The sequence below is a fragment of the Euprymna scolopes genome, chromosome 1, assembly GCF_053919585.1.
Source record: "Euprymna scolopes isolate OS-2025 chromosome 1, ASM5391958v1, whole genome shotgun sequence".
Lineage (NCBI taxonomy): Eukaryota > Metazoa > Mollusca > Cephalopoda > Sepiida > Sepiolidae > Euprymna > Euprymna scolopes.
Genome location: NC_136482.1, coordinates 198,886,208 through 198,908,559, shown reverse-complemented (window position 1 = coordinate 198,908,559; position 22,352 = coordinate 198,886,208). Strand labels below are relative to the sequence as shown.

At 33.5% G+C, this 22,352-nt stretch overlaps 1 protein-coding gene across 1 annotated transcript in view; it reads left to right on the top strand.

Moving 5' to 3' along the window:
• Positions 1–21,802, top strand: part of LOC145279372 (BRCA1-associated protein-like) — an 86,677-nt gene extending 64,875 nt beyond the window's left edge. The window contains exons 9-15 of the mRNA XM_080130719.1: positions 374–449; positions 6,019–6,086; positions 9,408–9,588; positions 9,761–9,850; positions 13,178–13,291; positions 19,009–19,155; positions 21,232–21,802. Of these exons, the coding sequence (XP_079986845.1) occupies positions 374–449; positions 6,019–6,086; positions 9,408–9,588; positions 9,761–9,850; positions 13,178–13,291; positions 19,009–19,155; positions 21,232–21,471 (916 nt within the window). The 3' untranslated portion in view covers positions 21,472–21,802. The remainder of the gene's footprint in view (positions 1–373; positions 450–6,018; positions 6,087–9,407; positions 9,589–9,760; positions 9,851–13,177; positions 13,292–19,008; positions 19,156–21,231) is intronic.
• Positions 21,803–22,352: the final 550 nt, after the last annotated feature.

The window sequence follows — 22,352 nt, the reverse complement described above, 5'->3', positions numbered from 1 at the left end:
ATGTCCAGTTCGACAATTTCAAGCATTATATTGTTTGAAAATTTTCAAAAACCAGCATTTCTTCAGACTTTATGAATGAACACACTTTTGGCAATGGAGCATTTTTGAATAGAAAGAAAGGGGGAGGGGGGGGGGTCCCTAATGGGAAAAACATCCGAGAAACATTTACCTTGGTTGTGGTTATAAATGTTTCTCGCATATATATATATATATATATATATATATATATATATATATATATGACAAATATTTTGGTGTCTGAAGAGTAGCTATTTTTGGAATATTTTTTAATATTTAAATTTGTCCAAATCGTTACAAAACAATTTTAACATATAATATTTTTCTTCTTTACTTTTAATTTCATCATTTGTAGTTGTCCTGTTTGCCGGTATTGCCAGACACCTGAACAAATTGCTGATAATCGATGCCTAGAATGTAACTCTCAAGAGGTAAGCACAAAAATCTTTTGTTTTACTGATGTGTTAAGTATTGCATATATAAATAAACTAGCCTGGGTGCTCAGTGTTGCCCGAATGTTTGTAGGCAGGTAGGCTCAAGCCCGTACTGCGAAGGAAGAAAAGAACATGAAAAAAAAACTTGATGTGTTTGTTGTTGCGGCCATCGCTAAACTGGAAGTGACATAGGTTTAAATTAAGGCTAGTCGATCGAAAAGAGGGGATGACTTTCGAAAATATCGGTGTAAGAAAGTGCCCAATTAAGGGTGAAGGAATTAATGTTTTGGGTCAATTTTTCAATATTTGTCATCCGAAGGGTTGAGCTTCAAAATGATACCGATCTTGTGAAAATCCGTCATCTGTCAAGTTTTAGGTAGACATACAAACATACATTTACACAGACAGGCAAGATTTATATTATAGACTAGCAGGGGTGGCCGGCGTTGCCTGGGTGTTTGGAGAAGTGTGTTTGGTAAATCAAAACAAAATGGAAATTAAAGAACAAGCAAAGTAATAACTCTGTTTAAATATTATAAAAAACGATGTTAAACTTAAAAGAATCGAAAAACTAAAACCAAAAAAAAAACAGCGGACATGATGAAAAAAAATGTGTAAGGAAACTATGTTAAAACTTAAGAAAATCGGGGGGGGGGGGCGTGATGGATAAAAAAAATAGCATAAATAACCCTGTTTCAATATTAAAAATTTAAAAATCGAATAAAAAAAAAAAAACGTGTAAGCAAACGATGTTAAAACTTTAAAAAATCAAAACAAAAAAAACAGCGAACGTGATAAAAAAACTGTTTCAATATTAAAACTTTAAAAATCAAAAAAAAAAAAATCTCACATCTCGGCTAGAACGCACAATCTTAAGATAACAGTGCTTGGGTGGATTTTTATGAAGTTTAAACTAATTCAGCTTTTTTACGAACAAAAAACCAAATCTTATTTGTTCCGAAGGTCTGAATCTCCTATATATCAAGTTTCAAGTCTGTATATCAGAAATTAATAGTTTGGTAGAGACTTTTCCACACACACACACACACACACACACACACACTTATATAAATATCAAACGTCTGTTATTGTGTGTGAATGTTTGTATGTCTTGCTAAAAATTTCAGCACGTATCGCTTGAAAGCTCGGTCTCTTGGCCGACAAATATCCAAAATTTGGTCAAAAACATTCATTCTTTCACCGTCAATTGGACTGTTTCACTTTTTTCGTCAACATTTTTGCAAAGTCATCATATGCCTTGCAATAACTAAGCTTAATTTGAACTGCAGTGATGTCATATGTCACGGCGGCCACAGTGACTAAACCGTTCGCTTTTTTTTTTTTTTTTTTTTTTTTTTTTGTCCCCCAATTTATCAGAGAGGACCTATGTTTTCAGTGGCGTTGATTATTCCGGACGATTGTCAGATAATCGTCCATTAGTTTTTCTTGAAATTTTGCAACAAATTCTATTTCATTAAATAGATGTGCACAGTAAAAAAACTTTTTTTCGAAAATTCCCATTGCATCTCCAGAGGCTCAAGAGGTCAAAAATGGCCAAAAATGACACGTTTCGGCCCATAACTTTTGATCCCTCCATCAGCTTTTTCTGAAACTTGGCAAAAATGTAGAGCTCATTGTTCTTGATATAAATCTCTCCATGCCCAAGCAACACAAGGTACCTCCGCTAGTCTATTATATAAAGGAGAGATGTTTGTGTGTGTGTTTGTATGTCTAGCTAAAAGTCAAAAAGTAGAAAACAAACCACCATAAATATGGTATTGTCGGAACCGTCAATCTTTCGGATGTGTAATATCAAAGATTCAGAAAAAAATATTTTTTCTACCTTAATGACTGCAAAATCTAATGAGGGGTGGGTCACATAAAATCATCTCCTTTTTAAACGATTTAAACATTTGCACATGCGTGAACACCATTCGTTTCTTGCATGCATTAAATACAAAAATTTGGAACGTTATGTCATCGTGGCCACATTGGCCAAGTGGGTAATGGTGTTGGCTCAAAGCTATTAGTTTCAAACCTACCTTACGGCGAACGTTTGTTTTTTTTTTTCTTTTTCATTTAAACACTTAAATCATTCAAACAAGGTTAAAAGATTTTAAAAATATTTTTTGTTTTGTACTTTGTATTTATTTGGCATTTTCATGTGGACTCTGGCAACGCTGGGTATCCCTGCTAGTTTATTATATAAATCTTAGCCATCTGTGTGTTTGTTTGCTTGTTTGTCCACTAAAAATTTTTGCCCTCCGCATCGAACCGGCATAAACCTGATATCGTTAGAAAGAACGGTCTCTGACACATAATATCAAATAATTAGAAAAAAATCGCCAATTATTTCATGTCAAAATGTTGTTTTATTTGGGGGGGGGGGGTAAAAATGTTGATTTTTGACGCTGTTTGCTAATCCTGAATTAAGTTTTAGTTTACAAAGTCTGTATAGTTCTGTTGATATTATGTAGAAGCATCATAATTCATACTGATCTCCCACTCTAAAACCTAAAATATCTTTTGTGTATTTTTATAGTTAAATCGTTCTTTTACATTCCATCCCAGGCAACGCCGGGACACTAGGGCAGGTCGATTTGCAACTTTTTTCAGAAAATCAACATGGTGGCACTGGTGATGATAGTTGGGATTTGATGTGATAAGGACATATACCAAAAATTAGATTCTTTTCTTGAACAGAAAATTGAGCATTTAATTTTAAAAATCGTGTAGAAAAATGCTGAAAAATCCTTCATTTTCATAGCATTTTACACAACACTGACTTTGAAATTTCACTATTTTTATAAAATATTCAATTAAAATTGATATATTTATATAAAATACATTGAAAGAAAAATAAATACATGAATTATAATTTTAATTATGAATCACAACTAGCAAAATATCTAAACTTTTACTGCGTTGATTAAACAAAAATTGTAAAGAAGCTAATTAGCAACTAAGTCTTTTAAATTTCACAATTCAAAAAGATATGTGGAGATGTATTTCACAATATAACAACTTAATACAAGTTACAGAACCATTTATTTCAATTTTTTTATTAAACGCAATAATGTAAACTTATAATAGAACTAAATTGTTCTGTATAATTTCCTTTTGAAGAAAATGGAGGTCTAATTTGCTAGCACGATGACTTTGTAATAATGTGTCTGTCTTGCTTTCTGCCCATATACAACTTTTTGAGAAAAATCAAATTTGACCAGTGTGTGACTGAAAAATTGATAGCAGTAATCTTTTTCATTTTTTTTTTTTTTTGTTGTTGTTCACTGTTTCTGGAGAAAAACAACACAAAAAAACAAAATTATTTGAAAACACTTATTTTTTTATATTTTTGCAATGTAATATGAATAAAACTAACTATTGTTTGGGTAAATTGCGAAAACCTAATAAAATTTAATGGATAAATATTTATTTATCTAATGAACATCGTTTGAATGCCCTCTTCTCTCACATCCAATTCATCTGAGTTTATCATCGATATTATATTTCCCAGAAGTAGTGCAAAAGCACTATATCTTGAACTGTTTAAAACAGTAATTTGGATTTCAGTTAACTGTTTTGTTCTCTGAATCATATTAAAATATACTGTTGTTGGTAAAAAAAAATATTGTCGACTTTGATCTCAAACCAACTAACTGCATACACTTAGATGATAAATTTGACCAAAATGTTTAATTTATCATAGTGTTTGAGGATAGACAACTCTAGTCCATAAACACATTAACCTTGTGGCTGATGTTAGCTATCTTCCTTGATTCAAGGGCCCAATTTTCTAAGTTAACTTCTCCACAAAAAATGCCAACAGCATACTCAAAAAGTAGCCTCTAGTCTTCACACTTAAATTATTTGTTTCTTCTGCTGTCAGATAATGATGATCGGGAGGGACACTAATTTTTTAGAATTCTACTTGAGGCAAATCTTGATAATTATTGATACAAAGTTTCTCCAAACGACCAGTAAATGTTGTTAGGCTTTTTGTTGTTCCATCAATTAATTTAAAAATTGCTTTAAATGGCAGTTCTTCTAGTGGAACTTGAAAATTGGAAAATTTGCATGTTTAATAATAGAGCCAGATTACATATTAAATACCAATATATTTTATTTTCCACAAAAAAAAGGAACATAATTGCAAGTGAATCTATAGAATTAATTTTACCTCCTTGTTAGGATGACAAGTGCAGATTATGTGCCTTGTTTAACAATTTTCTGTCTTGCACTTTACTGCAAAGTCATCACATCTCAAGACAGAAAGTTTACAGCTACAAGAAGATATATCAAACAGCCTGTGTAGCTGTTCCTTCATTCTTTTCACTTTGATTGTTGCAAGAGATTTCCTGTCAATCTGTTTAGCCCTCTTATAGCAAAATATATTGACCTTCTGTCCTATATAATGTTACCTTAACAAGGGTATTTGTGGATTAACTGCTTGCCAAATACTAAGTATTTCCATAGCTATTTTTTAAGTGGGATAACTGTTTTCAAGGAAATAACTAAACTGGATGACTTGTCGTGAAGTTGGGGGTGCTGTTTCATCCAAATGACATGGTGGACCAGCAAATTTTGTGAACCACGGCTTAAAACTGAACATTGTGCTTTTACTAACATTCTGATCTGAAAAGTAAAATAAATAAATGGATTATAACTGAAGGAAACTGTTTTAGGCTATCTTCCAGTTTCATATTTAAAAAAAATAAGTGCTAGTTATAAGAAATAATGAAAAACTTTGTCGAGTTGAATTAGATGTATTGAAGAGAGAGGACCAAACCAAATCAGAGGCATAATCGTGTTTAGTTTAGACATTTTTAGCAGATTTTAGAGATTTTAGCTCCTCCTTCGATAACATGAATTTATCCATAAAGAGATATTTTTAAATTCACTGCAGACACTTGAAATATAATGATATATATTTTAAACAAGTCTTTTTTGTTTTTCCTTTCGAAATAATTAAGCCTAAATCATAATGTTTTCAAATTAAATAATAAACAAATGTTAATTTTCAATATCAATATCAATAACGAGCATGTTTTGCGACAGTGAAATCTAAGATGCCCCCCCCCCCCCCCAAAGTTCCTGAAATGAAAAAGTGAACTTTGGTCGTTATCATTTAACATAATTTTGCCTTTACACTTAATATTTATTTTATTAATTCAATATCTTCAGTAGTTTTATTTAAAAATGTAGTTTGAAACATATTCTAAATAATAATTCCATTTTCTTAACAGTTCGGATTGTTTGGATGACGGGATGTTCTTGAAAATTGACTGAAGAACTTTTAATAGCTTCAATTTTTCGACTTTTAAAGTCATTTCCTCAAGCAAAGATAACGATTTTGAAAAAAATATTTCGTGTAAGTCTTTTCTATGTTAAACCCCAACTATCATCACCATTGCCTCACCGGGGTTCCAAAATCGACCTGCCGTACTGGACACTGGTCCTGCTAGATAATAACAAATCTAAACATAAAAAAAAAATTTTTTTTTTTTTTTCCTGTTAAAAATGATGATGAAGTTTGTTAAAGAAAAATGTTAATTTTTTTATGTAGAGTTTATGGATTTGCCTGATTTGTGGTCATGTTGGCTGTGGACGTTACGTTGGTAGACATGCATACAGGTGAGTCTCGTTTTTGATGTGTTACGTTGTGAGGTCAATATGGAGGTGTGTATCGTTAGTGTGTAAAAAAACAGGGATGTATTTTACAACACAAACGACGAATAACACTTATTTGGTGTTTAAACATCTGACCAATCGGCCACATATCTGGTCCATCTTTGGGTTTTTTTAATGGAAATCTGTAATGGAAATTCTTCCCAAGAAATGGTAGAGCGTCGGATTTATTTTCAGGAACTTTTTATTCCAGAGTGTTTTTACCCTTTTGGAAAGTTGCAACGCTGATTTTGACGATCGCCATTTCTGACCTCCTTGGAGCCATCTTAATCTCAAGATGGTTTCTGCCACTCTCTTGCTCTGACTGACTTTGTATTTATTCAAATTAATCCTTGCTATGACATAATTCAAGTCGCATCTTTTAACATGTGACTTTTTGAATCCCGTTTTACTATTTGTTAGGAACATATTTTGTTTATCACCGCATTTTGTCCTTGATTGTTCCAAGTTAACCTAAATATTTTACTAAACGTTCCTTCTTTCAAAACATTCTCTTAGCATACCTTTTACTGCATAACTTAACACAATGTTCATTATCTAACATTTTACTTTTTAATAATAGTCGATTTTCTAAATTGACTGTCAGAAAGTCCATCCAATGTTGCCCCGGTATATAATCTAACATAAGATTTAATTGAAAAACAATTAGTTTTTGGTCAAATGTTTAACTTTTATATATTTATTTTTGAAGATAATTTTCTTTTTGTCAATAATTATAATTAACAAATGATCTTTTATTTTTTTTTTGGGGGGGGGGGGCGGTGGGAGGGGGGGGGGGGCGGTCAGCTGCAAAATATGCTGAAATATATTTTAATACATGCATTTTTTTTTTTAGAGAGCAAATTTTCTATTGAATATTATGTTGTACCTAATATATAGTAGTGATTTCAAAAGTTAAAAACAAAAAAAACTTGGATGCCATCAGAACTAAAACCTTTAGCGCTCCAGCCACATTTCCTACTATTTGAAATCAAATCACTTCAAATTATGAATGAATTTGCACATGTGCAAAAGTAACAGAAATGTCAGCAAGTTAAAATAAAAATTTTGTATTTCAACTTGCTGACATATTTCTGTATGCTTCACCCATCCAAACAAAGATTTTACTCGTTAGTAGTCATAAGGATGGTTTATATTTCAGTGTCATGTGACCAGTAGTTTAAGAGGCTACCTGTTAAATATTTTCACACAAACATCTACTTTCATAATTCAAAGTTTTAAATAAAATCTTAAATTTTTAATTCCTAACTGTTTTTTTTTAAAATGTTTACTCTAGATCAATCTGTCTCTTGTGCGTCATGAGCAAGTTGATTGAATTTCTGATAAATTTGTTTTCACTCACTTCAGAAGCAGCATACTTGGTTATAAGCAATATGGCTTTCATTCTGCAAGATCAACAGCTGATGTACTGACTGTAATATCACACAGGATCAGTGAATTTATCGACAGAGGCTTTGCTTCTAAGCAATCATTTTAAACATATCAAAAGCCTTTGATAGGATTTATCATAAAGGTCTATTTCATAGACATCATGATGTAGGCAGGTATTATTGGTGATGTGTTTGATTTATATAGAACTCCAGATGGAACCAAAATGTTTGTCTGGCTTAAAAAAATGCAATTTGAGTTTTTGATAAAGACTGAGACCTATTTGAGAGGATGCATGCTTTCATGATGTTTTTGATATCTTGAATGTAGAATTTCGATGGAGCGGGTGATAAAAGTGGATGTTTACTCTATTTTGAATGTGTGGAGTTTTCATTCAGATGCCAGTGTGTGTGTGTGTATGTATATATATATATATATATATATATATATATATATGATCTCTTGACAAAACATGAAAGATAATTTTAGATGGTCTTTTAATTTTAGATGGTCTCCATGCTGTTACTCTTGAACACTTTTTTTTTTTTTTTCAAATAAAATCAAATTTTTATAGTTTTCCTTTTATGTCACTTAAGTCGTGTGTGTGTGTTTAGAATTATAAAAATACTAAAAAAAAAATTGTTTTCAAATGATAAATATATTTAATTTTAGTTGCATGTACATTCTTAAATGTTATATCTCGATGCTAATTATGATAAAGTATGTGAAATATGGAAAATACTCAACATGTTGAAATATTTTTATAACATCTGGATTGGAGGAGGTATAAATTTTGTCTGCTTCTCCTCCCTCTTCCCTTTCTGACAAGAAAAGACAGTTTTCTCTGAACTCCTTTCTCTCTGATAAGCTGACAAATACATAAAGGAGGATTACTGCCACTTTAACTTGAAATATATGGTACTTGTCTAGTTTAATCAATAATGAAAATATTGAAAAAAAAAAATCATATTGTACGTATTCGTTATGGAATTAAGTTCTCATAAAATATTTCATTTAATTTGACCAAGTTTTTTTTTTTTTTTTTTTTTTTTTTTTTTTCAGAGGAAAATCAAATTTAAATGAGATCAAATGTATCCCGGCCATCTTGCTTTTATTTCACGAATGAGGAGGAGGGGGGCGCCAAGGGAGATAACTCCATCACCGCTTAGTTTGTCAAAGTTTGACGAGATTATTTTCAAACCTGGGCAGAAAAAATAGATATTTTAGGGGGTTTTTTTTCATTTATTTTACAGAGTTTCTCCTTTTTTTTTTTAATCCTTTTTCATTTTGTCCTTTGTTAATCCCTTTTTCTGTTTAAAAGCACCCCCTCTTTGTCTGCGGAATAGGCAAGATGGCCGTGAGATGATCGATCTCATTAAAATTTGATTTTCCTCTGTAAAAAAAATAATTTGATTTTCCTCTGTGTAAAAAAAAAAAAAAAACAACAAAAAAAAAAAAAATTGATCAAATCAAGTGAAATTTTTTTTTTATGTAAACTAAATTACATAACGGGTACATACAATTTTTTTTTTTTTTTGTTGTTTTTGTTTTAATTAAACTAAAATACCAAATATATCTTACTAATCTCAAACTATTGTCTTCACTAATGTTTACAAAATCTGGACAAGTTTATTTGTCATCCGTTCATATGCGTGTCACGTTGGTACAATTTTGAATGCTACACTTTGCTTGATTTTTATCGAACATTGAAGTAAAATAAAACAAAAACTGAAACTTTATTCATCGTCAGCAACATTGCGTATTTGACGAATCTTATATCAACACTCAACTTGAAAATACTGCTAAATACGATGTACTGATAATCGTGGCAGACGACTTTATTTGTAAAATGATTTTCATTTCTGATGTTTTGTTTCCTCCATGTCTTAATATTTGCAGACATTTCCAAGAGACGCAACATACATATGCCATGCAGTTGGGCAACAACAAAGTCTGGGATTATGCCGGAGACAACTATGTCCATCGACTCGTACAAAACAAAACAGACGGTAAACTTGTCGAGGTGGACGAGCGAGGCAACGCCATTCAGGATGAAAAGCTTGATGCGCTCACTTTAGAAGTAAGTAGAATTGACGCTCTCCTCCTCGACTGAATATGATTACTCTTTTACCATTTTACCGTTGCCAACTGACTTTTGCTCCCCTTTCTTTTGCCTCCACTATCCTCTTTTGTCTCTGCCTCCTTTTGCCGTCATGAATTGATTTTTAATTTAAAATGTTTTTGGTTTTCAGTACACATATTTACTTACGAGTCAACTTGAATCTCAACGGTTATATTTTGAGGAAAGAATTTCCCGGGTTGAAAAAGAAACTTTGGAACAGGTAATGATTTTTTTTTTTTTATTTCAGTTTCGCTTGTTTATAATCTCATGAAAAGTTGCTAATTTGAGTGCAATACATTTTGAATCTCATTGCATTTCTGGTTGTGAATCTGGATTTTTCATGACCTGCTTTGCTCACGTACCGTTATGTGCTGATAAATTATAACCTGTTCCGTCTGCCTGCTTCCCACCTGACTACAACTTGGATGTCTTCAAGTCCAACGTTAACAAATTCCTAATGAACCGCCCCCTTAAGTAAACACTTCATCAAATCTCCACACTAACGTAATGTACTTGCAATAACCCTTATCCCTGAGTGGCTTCCGGGCCTTGATAAGTGGTGACCACTGTGTAAAAAAAAAAAAAAAAAAAAAAAAAAAACTTTCGATACTTTCAGTTTTAATGCTTTGTAAAGCTTTTTTGGAAGATTTTAAAATAATGCTCAGTGCAAGTACACAGACTATTTTAAAAAAAAACAAAAAAATAAAAACAAAAAAAACAAGAGTCTTTGATGCATGTACCCATAACAGAACGAAGATGTCACATTCCAAAACTCATGTAAATTCAACTAGTAGTTTTATATTTTTTTATAAAGAAAATCATTTTTAAATAATTTTGTGTTAAAATTACAAGGTTGATTTTGCAAGAATTATTGTGAAGTTATCTTCCCTTTTTTCTGAAGATGGCGACACAAGACCGTCCTTTTTTTTTTTGTTTCCACATAAGTTTTGATTTTCTAAATTAAAAATGAAACGATTTCATCAATTTACATAATTTTTGAAATATGACATCTTCGTTCCGTGATAGGTATGTACATCAGAAAGATTTTTCTATATTTTTCTGTATTTTTTTTTCTTTAATTGGGTTAAATTCTGAATAAGAACCTCATACACCAACATCTGTTTATCAAAATGTCATAGTTTTACACAAAACAAACATGATCACGCCACTTACACCAATCCTTGTAACTGTATCCAATAATTAACATTTAAAACAAAAAAAAAAAATGCTATTTGTTTTTGAAATGCAGACATATTGAATTTCATACCATGTTGATTGGCTTATTTAAAAAAACAAAGAAAATACGTTTTTATTTTGTGATTGAAAAATGATAGACGAACTATTCGCTTTCTTTCTTTTTCATAAGGAACTAAAGGAAGGGCTAAGTGTGGTAATGAACGCGACAAAATGAAACCTAAGAATGGATAAATTTACTTGGAGGTGCGGCCACCATTGGTGTTCTGTTTTAATTGGAATGTTACATTTTTTTTTTTTTTTTTGAAGTTGGACATATATCATCAAAATCGTTTCTGTAAAGTGTTTTATGAAAAGAATCGGTTATCCATAAGCGTATGCTGCGTTTTACACAATTTTTGCAAAATTGGTAAATTTTTATATTTGCTAACATGTGGAATATAAAATTCCCAGTATGGTTGTCTTCAAGTTCAATGTAAACAAGTTCCTGTTGAGCGTTTAACAATCAAATTACACCAAATTCCCACGCTTAAAAATTACTATGCTGTTGTTTTGAGGACCACCATACACTCATTAACCTTTATCCTTGAGTGGCCTCTTGCCCTTGATAACTGACTCCCTTGTAAAATAGAAGAGCTTATTGAGTAGAAAGTTTTTCACAATCTAGGGACTTAAAAGTGAAGGTATGGCAAGACCCCGGGCGACACCAGATGGTCTTGTTTGTCAGAGGAAGAGAGGGCAGAAGAGGGGATGTTGATTGGGACAAAACAGAAATGTCTGTGAGATTTTGTCAGAAAGGGAAAAAACATATAATTGTTTTTATCTCATTGTTGTTATATATCTGTTAACATGAAAGGTTGTTTTTAAAACCTCTGTTGAGAGGTATGAAGAGACCCAGAGACCCTTAGCTGATTAAGGCTGACAACTTAGAATGGGAGTCATGGGTAAGGGTCGCCTCCAAGCATTGTTCGACCTGGAATGACTAATCACTCCTAACTTGATAATAAGTTAACACCTCAGTGCAAATGATGGTTAAAATTTGGTAGAGATAAGTTTGAGAGGAGGAGTAGAGATTTGGGGAACAGAGAGAGGGAGGAAATTCAAAAGAAAGAAAAGAAAAGGGGAGTACAAATTAATAGGATAAAAGAAGAGGAAAAAGAAAAAGAAAGAATAACTCCAAAAAGGTAGAGGGAGGAATTACTGATTTGATAAAAACGAGACACTTGACTAATCAACGTCTTCTTTTCGCTCTAGCCGGCGGAAGCTGGTCGTGATAAAACTGAAGGAAGAGGCCCCTCTGAAAACTATCCGAGATCATCACGAGTAGAAGAGAAAAAGGCACCTGCATCTAGAATCATTGCTTGAAATTAGCGAAAAGAAAATAGTGATTTTAATAACCTGAGTTTCCTTTCTGCATGACATGTATGCTGAATTTATTGTCAATAATGTAATTTGTGATACAGAAAACTTCCCCGGTGTTGTTGATCATTTAATACTTGCAACTTGTGAAGAACGACCCATTGATTTCAGCTGCCAGGACCCTGATCTTCAGGCTGCAACAGCGAGAGACGCCTACTTGCCAATTCCAATGCCTGTGAGAGAATCCGACCACAGAACCTGACATAGACGATCACCTAGCCGCATCGAGGTATTGCCCGGACTTGGTTGTGAGCGCTGTAAACCCTGAGTATCAGCGGGCTGATTTCCGAGGGTCCGAGAGAGACGGATGCATGTTGAGGGGGTCCAGTACTCGACAGAGTAGAGGTGTGGCCACACATACTTAGGGTTAGTGCATGTTGCCTTATATTGTGCGTGCACGGCCTGTGGGTGCTGTTGGGGTTACAAAGGGGTGGGATTTTGCTGTTAGTCTAATGGGTTGGTTTTCTTGAAAATGGTGGTACAAGTTCACCAGGGCACATTCCGTGGAAGTATTTATAAAACAAGCACAGGGATGCAACACTATAGTGATGTGACAGGGACTGTAGCATGGCAGACTGTGCAAGACATGGGGACGGGGGTTAGTTGTTGGAACTTTGACTTCACTTGCCTTATTCATTGTGTAGAATATGTGTTCAGAGATGACCATTAGTATAGCCACAGTAGAATGGGATTAAATCTTGGTCAGAGGAATCTAGCATTTTCAAGGCAGAGAACTATTGCTAAATTAATGATTCAAAGAACCAAACAAAAGCGACAAAAGACTTGTTTTCACATTTTTTTCCTGAAGTTTGTAAGAATTTTGTAAGAATTCCAAGTTTAAAAGAAAATTCATTTGTGCTGAAAAGGGAAACTTCATCGTGCAAATTGTTTTGCCATTTTGACTTTATTGTTTTTCGTCTTCAACGTATCATAGGTTACAGCAGGTGAAAGTCGTCATAAACAGATGGTAGACGAGCATCATCGGATGGAGGAAACCCTGGAACAATTAAACAGACAAAAACTTCAGATTGAAAAGAAATGTTCGCAGGTCGGTTGGAGATACTTCTTTTTTTTTTTTCTTTTTTTTTTTTTTTAATTGTTTCTTTCAAATCAAGTGAATTATTTTTTTGAAATTGTAAAATTTTAAATCCAAGAAAAATTTTTAAATGTTGTGAATTTGTTGTGCCTTTGGAAAATATAAACTTGTTCTGAACAAATAGTCTTATGTGTTCCCTGTTTAATATCACTTGTGTGACATTGCATGACAATCTTTTTTTTTTTTGTTTGAAATTTGTTTTATTGTTTTCTTTTAAATTTAAAACCTTTTAATAAGCAATGTTATTTACTCAAATATTTTAATATTTTGTTTTCTACAAATTTTTTTCTCCCTACAAAAACATTTTTTCCCCACAAAAACATTGTTTTTTTTTTTTTCCCCCCTACAAAAACTTCTTTTTTTTTTTGTAATAATAGTGATTGATATGCTAAGAAAAATTTTAGGTTCAGAATTTTTTGGATGAAATTTTTTTTAGCTTATTTCGACTTCAATTCGCATCCAAAATGAGAATAGTAGTTTGAATAATCGAAAATTTGGGTTAGTTTCTTATTTTAATTTTGATTTAATAAACTAGCAAACCAGATGAGATAGGACACTAAAGTAGACAGATTTGTAGAAATGAGTGAAAGCTTAAAGCAGTGAAAATGGATTAAAACAGATTTTTTTTTTTTAATTTAGAAGCAATCACTCCTTATAAATTATAGGGTTTTGGGGCCTTTTTTTTTTTTTTTAATAAAAGGCTGACTGCTGCCAAATTGCCAAATTAACCACGGTAATCAGGTTCAAACCTGAAATGCGAAAAATGAAAGAGTAAAAGTTACTGGCAAATGCTTTTGCTCATCGGACAACGGCGACTTATGACGTCATGATGCTGTAAAATAACGTTTTAAACATGCTTTCAGTTTGATATGTGTGCGTGACTTGTGAAAAGCGTGACGCAAAAAATGACCCATTTGCAAGAAATGGTCCAGTTGAGCACCACAGAATTAATCTTTTTTTTTTTTTTAATTTTCACATATTATGCATCCGAGGGATCGCTCTTTCAGATGGTACTGGTTTTGACCTGGTTCAATGCGGCTGACCAAAGTTTTTAGTGCACATATAAACACAAAAACCAACATTTGAGATTTATATAATAGACTAGCGAGGGGTACCCGGTGTTGCCTGGGTGTTTGGAGGTGTGTGTGGTTTTGGGTAAATCAAAACTCCGGGGGGGGGGGTTAGGGTTAAAATAAAATAAAAAATGTTTTGGTAGGTAAGTATGAGGATCGAACCCGAACCCTTGAGACGAAGTTGAAAATTAAAGTGTGAAAAAAAAGAGTGTGACGTTAACCATTGGGCCACCACGAGATGCTAACGGAAACATGTTTGAATTTATTTAATTACTTAAATTAGCAGGTGCACGTTTTAATGACTTAATGAGGTCAACTTTTGACTGCCGGGTAGCATTTCATTTAGTGCGGGAACGCGCTTTTTTTTTTTTTTTCCAAGATGTTGGGGGTAGGGGGAAACAGCTCCACTTGTCGAAATTGAATATATAAATAAATAAAAAAAAAATGTTTTGGTAGGTGAGTATGAGAATCGAACCCGTACCCTTGAGTTTGAAATTAATGTGTGAAAAAAAAACGTGTCACGTTAACCATTAAGCTACCGTGACAGACAAAGTCAAGCAGGTTATTTAATTATAAAAAGAGGCGTGCGCAATAAAAATTAACTCTTAAGAAGGTCAAATAGAAGTCACACAGCGTTTGGGTTTGTTTATCCAAATTTAACTGTTTCTTTCCCCAACAGATGTTGGGAGGGGTGTCTGATCAAAGCTGATTGCTTCTGGACGTTTTTCCCGGCGCAATGCCAAGAAGACGTTTGAGTTTAGTTTCACATATTTATACTAAAAAGCCCAATCAATACGCGAGAAGCCAAAATAGCAATAATTTTGTAAAAATCAACGTAAATAAATCTATAAGCTACGCGCTTTTTTAATTCCTAGATATTATTATATAGGACCTATGTACACAGTTTTAAGCGATAGTAACAACCCTGGGAGCGCGTGCGAAAGAAGCCTTTTGAAGACATACACGAAATGACCACACACATTTTGCCTTTTATATATATAGATTGTGGGGGGGTAAGTCGTAAAAAAAAAAAATTGGGGAGGTGGGGTAGATTGCCCGATCATACAATCCACTTTTAAATAAATAAAAAAAAAAAATTTGTGACAACGGGGGCAAGGAAGGAGTGTCGTTTGGGTGTCATCAGCCAGAAGCAAAACCGAAAACAAAATTTTGTAAAAAAAAAAAAAAAAAATAGCATGGGTATTGAGCAACCAAAATTCCTATATAAAACAAAAACCCGTGAGTACAAAAGTGCAAGTGTATAAAAAAAAAAAAAAAAAAAAAAAAGTAGCCGCAGTAGCCAGGCTCAAACCTGTAATGCTAAGAAGAAAAGGTTAAAAAAAAAAGGAAACCATTTTAGTTGTTTCTGCCATGTGACATCACGGGCGTTCGAAATAACATCTTTTATGCATATGTCGATGTCCTGAGGCATGAATAATTTTGCAAAAATGTCAATAAAAAAACTGATCCCTCCTTGTGAAAAATGGCCTATTAATATTTCTGGATATTTGTCGGCTGAGAGACTGAGCTTTCAAACGATACCAATCTTATTGTTTGATGCGTCTATCAAGTTTTTAGCAGACATATGCCCAAGCACAAACAGGCAGGTGAGATTTATATAAAGACTAGCGTGGGTGCCCGGCGTTGCCCAGGTGTTTGGAGGTGTAAAAGAAAAAAAAATTTTTGGTAGGTAGGTAGGCTCGAACCCGAAGCGGTGAGGTGAATAGCCTGATAAGCTACGTGGGCAACAGAATTGAGAATGGTTGAAATTAAACGATTAAAAAGTTGCGTGACAGGTGCGCATAGATTTAATAGGTCAAACATCACGGCATAGGGGAATGAAATCACGCACTTCACTTTGGCTGAAAGCCAGTTTCCCCAAGATGTTGGGGAAAACCAGCTCCCCATAAATATGGGAGTGTTCAAGTGAATAGCAATTGCCTGATATGACGGGTTTATCCCGTGTTGATCAAAGCTCATTGTTTTCTGGACATCCCTGCCACGAGTGCCAGGGAGACACAATTGCTCCGAATTCATTTTTGCTTTTTTTATACGGAAAAGGCAAACAAACACACAGAGATATACAGGAAATACAGCGAAAATAGCCAATGTAAAAGTCGCTCAAATAAAAGATAGACACAACCTCCTTATGTAAATCCTAGATATTATAATCTAGGAAGCATATAAAAAGTTCTAAGAATTAGTGACTTCCCCGGGCGCCCCCTCCTCCAAAAGACTTTACACAAAAACACATTAACACACATTTTCGCTTTTATATTATAGACTAGCGGGGGTGCCCAGGTGTTTGTGGGTGTGGGGTAAATCAAAACAAAATGGAAACTAAAGAATAAGCGAAGTCATAACACTGTTTAAATATAAAAAAAAAAAACGATGTTAAACTTCTTTAAAGAATCGGAAAAAGAAAACAGCAAACGTGACTGGAAAAAAAGACAAAAAAAAAGACGGACATGTAAGTGAACGATGTTAAAACTTAAAAAATCGGTATAACAAATACAAAAAAAAAATTTTTTAATCGGTATAACAAATACAAAAAAAAAACTGAACATGATGGAAAGAAAAAACAAAAAAATAACCCTGTTTCAATATTAAAAGTTTAAAAATCGAAAAAAAAATCATCCGATACCTCGGATTGAACCTGTGCCATGACTGCGTGAGCGAATTTAGGTTTTTATAATATTTAAATCAAGGAACGTCTTTTGCGCTTGCATATTTAGCTAGATTGTCATGACGGAACGATTTTTTTCTACCCCTCCTTATAGAAAAGTGTCCCGTTGGGGGTGAAGGAATTAATGCTTTTTAGCCAATTTTTCGATATTTGTCATCCGATGGTTTGATCTTCAAAATGATACCGATCTTGTGAAGATCCGTCGCCTGTGTGCAAAGTTTTAGCGAGACCTACAAATACACTAAATACTACAAATATACAGTAAAAGTTAACTGCACAATTTCTATGGCGTGATATTTAATCCTTAAATAAAATCAAACGTTTTTCTGTTACTTTCCCTTGCTGGCCGAGCGGATAAACATGTCAGATTTTTTCACACTTTCATTTTTTCTACCTTCGCCTCAAGGCTCCTGGTCTGATCCTACCTACCTACCAAAACTTTTTTTTTTTTTTGCTACCCCCCCCCCCAACACACACCTCCAAACACCCGGGCAACACTGGGTACCCCCGCTAGTATAGAATAGAAGATATGTGTAACCAATGGTGATTGTTTATACACGTCACAGTGTGAACATCAACCATTATTATGAACTCGTTTGTATAGACGGTCACTGCTGGGAGACAGGCGTGTATTGACCGAATTTTGCTGTTGCCATCAAAGCTCACCCCCCACCTCTCTCTCTATCCCTCCCACTCCGCATCACACATCCATCTGTCAAAAGCATCTTTTAATAAACAAAGAAGTCATTTTATTTGTTATACGTATCAGTACATAACGTATGCGATTTGGTGCTGTGAATTATACATTAAAAGGAGAAACAGACGTGTATCGAATAAATATTAAATATATACCCATACGTAACATGGACAGGTGATGTAAGAGAGTCCATTTTCTACAAGGTGGAACGATAAGATTGTTGCTGTAGAAAAGACGACATGATTCCATTTCCGTTTGATAAAAAACCAGTTGCTTTTTTTGTTGCAGACCATCTACTAGTTGGCCAGTTGTGTACAAATCCTAATGTCTGAAAGTGATACAATGTTCAATGAGCGAGATCGGAGATGTGCCACTGTACAACTCGTGCTCGCTATCCAAGTTATGACAACAGGACCATTGCCAGCACTCTCAAAATGCATTGTTGGATTGCCATGAGTAGCAGGGACATGCCCAGGGTTATGAAACCCAACTTTCTGACCACGGTTATGGTCTTTGGTGTGGTTTCAATTGAGGGCCACATCATGCCACCTCACATCTTCGAAGTCCACTTGAAAGTTAACACCAAAGTGTATCTGGACCACGCTCTTCAGTACATCCAATCGGGTGGCCGCCAGCTTCAGTAGGTGTGCTTTGCATTTGTACCCTTTTCTCACTGTCCCCCTTCTCCCCCTGAACCTGTTGGATTACTTTGTTTGGTCATATGTCAAGAACATCACCAACATGACCTCCCACAACACCAAAACCAGCCTGATCACTGCTAGCTGCCGAGTTTTTGCTGAGCTTCTGTTGACGCTTGTGGAAAAGGCATGCTCCTGTTTCGATGCAGTGATTGAGGCTAAAAACGGCTACATCGAATAGATGTTAGCTCTACCATGTTACTTGAATTGATTTTTTTCCAATAAAAGTTTTAAAATAAAGCTGTAGTGTTTTCTTTAGGGCAACAAATTTATCGTTTGACCCTGTGAATATATATTTTGTTTAAAAATATCGAACATCAGCTCCATTCTTAGAACTAGGTCAATAGTATCATCGGGAAGATACCGTACTAGCTGGTTTTAGCACGTTAAGTTATGATGGCACCTGTCCATGCTGGAGTTGCCATTATTTGATTTAGTGCTGACTATTACTTTTTTTTTTTTTTTTTTTTTTTAAGCAATAGTAACCAAGGAAATGATCTGTTTTGTTTTTGTAGTACCACGGCCAGTTAACGAAAGTGATGCGAGATTTGCAAGAAGAACGTGCCATGAATAAATCTTTGTTGGAAAATCAAAACGTATGGCAACGACAAATTACTGAACTCGAGAGCCGAGCGAAAGAAATGAATGAACAGAAAGATAAAGTAAGTCGAAAGCCGATCCGACCTGGGGGGGGGTGTATTCACGATATTTAATGTTTTTTCTATTTTACTTGAAGTATCATATTTTCGACTTTCAATTAAAATGCATTAATAATTTTTATAAAAATTTTTAAACTGAAGTGATAGGAGAGGAACTCAACACTTCACCGTATCGTCATGTTTTGTGGTGACGATGTTTGATATTCAACTGAAAAATTATATTTTCATCATACGAGTTATTCCTTATGTCATCTGATAAAAGTTGTCCAATCTTTTCTCTGTTCAAAACTGCTGTTCGTCTTGTTTTTTTTTTTGTTCTTTACATATTTTCCATATGTCTATAAAAATGAGAATGTGTGTGTGAGAGGACACTTGTCAACTTATGTACTCAATGAATTTTTGATCTATAGACTTGAAGGTTGGTATATAGTGTATTCAGACGTGAAAAACTTGTTAATCTGTTTTTGTCCGGAAAAAGGGTTATTAAGGGGTCAAAATTGAGAAACAGATGCAAATCTAATGATGCCCACGTAATAATTTTTCAACTGTTTCACGAATGCACATGCGTGAATGGTTCACATAACGGCTTCCTTATGTTAAGAATAAGTAGGTTTGAAAACACTTTTTAAAGACCATATCAAGCTGGCCTAATGGTTATCGTATTTTACTCGCTGTTTTTAGGTTTTGGTTTTAATCTCAGCTTGAGTATTTTTTTTTTTTACTTATAAGAAGTGAATGTTTAGAAAAAACATAATGTTCAGTTTTTAAAAAAAATTTAACGTTACATTTAATACCAGGCATAATATTTTGTACAGACTTTCTTTTTCTTTTTTTCTTTCTTTTTTTTCTTTCTTTTTTTTCTTTTTTTCTTTCTTTTTTTTCTTTTTTTCTTTTTTCTTTTTTTCTTTCTTTTTCTTTTTTTTTCTTTTTTTTCTTTCTTTCTTTTTCTTTCTTTTTCTTTCTTTTTCTTTCTTTTTCTTTCTTTTTCTTTCTTTCTTTTTCTTTCTTTTTCTTTCTTTTTCTTTCTTTTTCTTTCTTTTCTTTCTTTTCTTTTTTTTTCTTTTTTTTTCTTTTTTTTTCTTTTCTTTTTTCTTTTCTTTTTTCTTTTTTTTTTCTTTTTTTCTTTTTTCTTTTTTTTCTTTCTTTTTTTCTTTCTTTTTTTCTTCCTTTTTTTCTTTCTTTTTTTTCTTTTTTCTTTCTTTTTTCTTTTTTCTTTTTCTTTTTTCTTTTTTTTTTTCTTTTTTTTTTTAAAGAAAATTTAATATATCTTTGCCAATTATTAGTATATTCCTCAAAATCCAAGGACACTGAAGCCTCTACGAGAGAACTGTACTATGTGGCCTTCCTAGCATCCTTGAGACGTCCTTGCACCAGTTCAATCCTAGCAATCAGCTAGACATTTATGTTGCAGATGATATTGTTAGTATCTTTCTCAACTACTCCCAACATAAGTCTATGATGTTGAAATTGAATAAAATGAAAGATTGGAGAGGGGGGGGGGGCAGTAAAGTCATAGAAGTTTTTGGATATTTTGCTTCCGTGTTTTTCTGGAGATGTGACAGAACTTTGTTTCATGCTTGTTATGAAATGCTTTGGTTTTCTTTTCGTGTTATATTTTAATTGGTTCTTATTATTCAACCTAATTTAAAAATACAAAAATACAGGAAAATCTTGATTGTACTCATCATGGAATAAACATGTCATGTTCCAAAAATCATATAAATTGATTAAGTAGTTTCATTTTTAACAAAAAATCAAATTTTATGAGCAAAGAGACTGTTATTTTGAAATAAAAAAGGGTAGATAAGTCCGCAATAATTCAAACATGTGTAATCAATCTTGTAATGCTACTGATTTTGCATTAACCGCTTTAAATTGTTTAAAAATCGTTTTCTTTATAAAAAAAAAACTTGATCTGTTTATAATTTTTTTAGAATATGACGTTTCCGGCTTTTTTTATTTTATTAGTTTATGAAGTCTAACTTTTTTTTTTTTTTCTCACTTCATATCCATATAATTTTTTTTGTAGCAAAGTGTGTGTTCTGTCACTGGTCACTCAGTTTTTCGTCTTCATTTCAGGAACTCGAAGAACTCCGAGAGCAGCTAAGAGATATGATGTTTCACTTGGGTGCCCAACAGAAACTGTCGGAACACGATGGTCTGTCCGTTTCGCAAAAAGAATTACAAGAAGGACAAGTAATTGTTGGAACTACGTCAGCCTCCTCGGCCTCGTCTACGTCACCAGGAGGCTCTGGCCATTCCAATTCCTCCACCTCAAATTCTACCAATTCCCGCCGCAGCCGTCAGAAGAAGCGCTGACACTTTTAATACAGCCTCTAACCCCTCCCCCGCCGTTCGTCAAAATGTTCCTTGTTTTTGTTGAGGCTTTTCTACTGAGCATTATTTTGGCGTTCTGTAAACAAGTTTTGTTTCAGCTGAGTAGAAAAATGAACAAAAGCATTTGTGAGGGTGGCACAACACACGCACATGCACACATCCACACACGCGCACACACACTTTTACACATATACACACACCTACCTTGTTATTGACTCTTTTTTTTTTTTTTTTTCTCCCTCCTCATCTTACAATGTAAAACTCAGGACTTTTAACAATTTTGATACAGCAGGGTCACCTCATTTCTAAAGTTCATGTTTTTTTGTTTTTTTTCGCTTATAAATTTTAATGTAAACAAAAAACTGTATCTTCGTTAGTTTGAAGGCTCCAAAGTCATTTTCACATTTTTGAAGGACCACAATACTACACCTATACACACAAATCGGTCATTTTAATCAACAGATGAAAATATTCCACGTCTATTTACACCGTCAAAAATTCGAAAGTGTTTTTGAAGCCTTTAAATTGACGATTAGAAACATTATTTTTAACTTGTATTAATGTTTAATAGTAAAAATTGACTGCTTAATGCTAATCGGCCATGGTTAATCTGGTCATGTCATACTAAAGACTGAAAAAATCGTCCTCAGCAATGAAAGGTTAGGATCAAGGGTAAGTGGAGCTATTCAGGGAAAGCAGTCTCCCATGACTACGGTCAATCCACTTATTTTTTATATTGTGTTCTTAAAACATAGTAAAATGTGATTTTTGGAACATGCTCTTGTTATATGAAAGAACCCATTTTTCAGTGATGATTGTTAAATGAACAAGACCCACCCTCCCCACCCGCTTTTTTTTTTTTT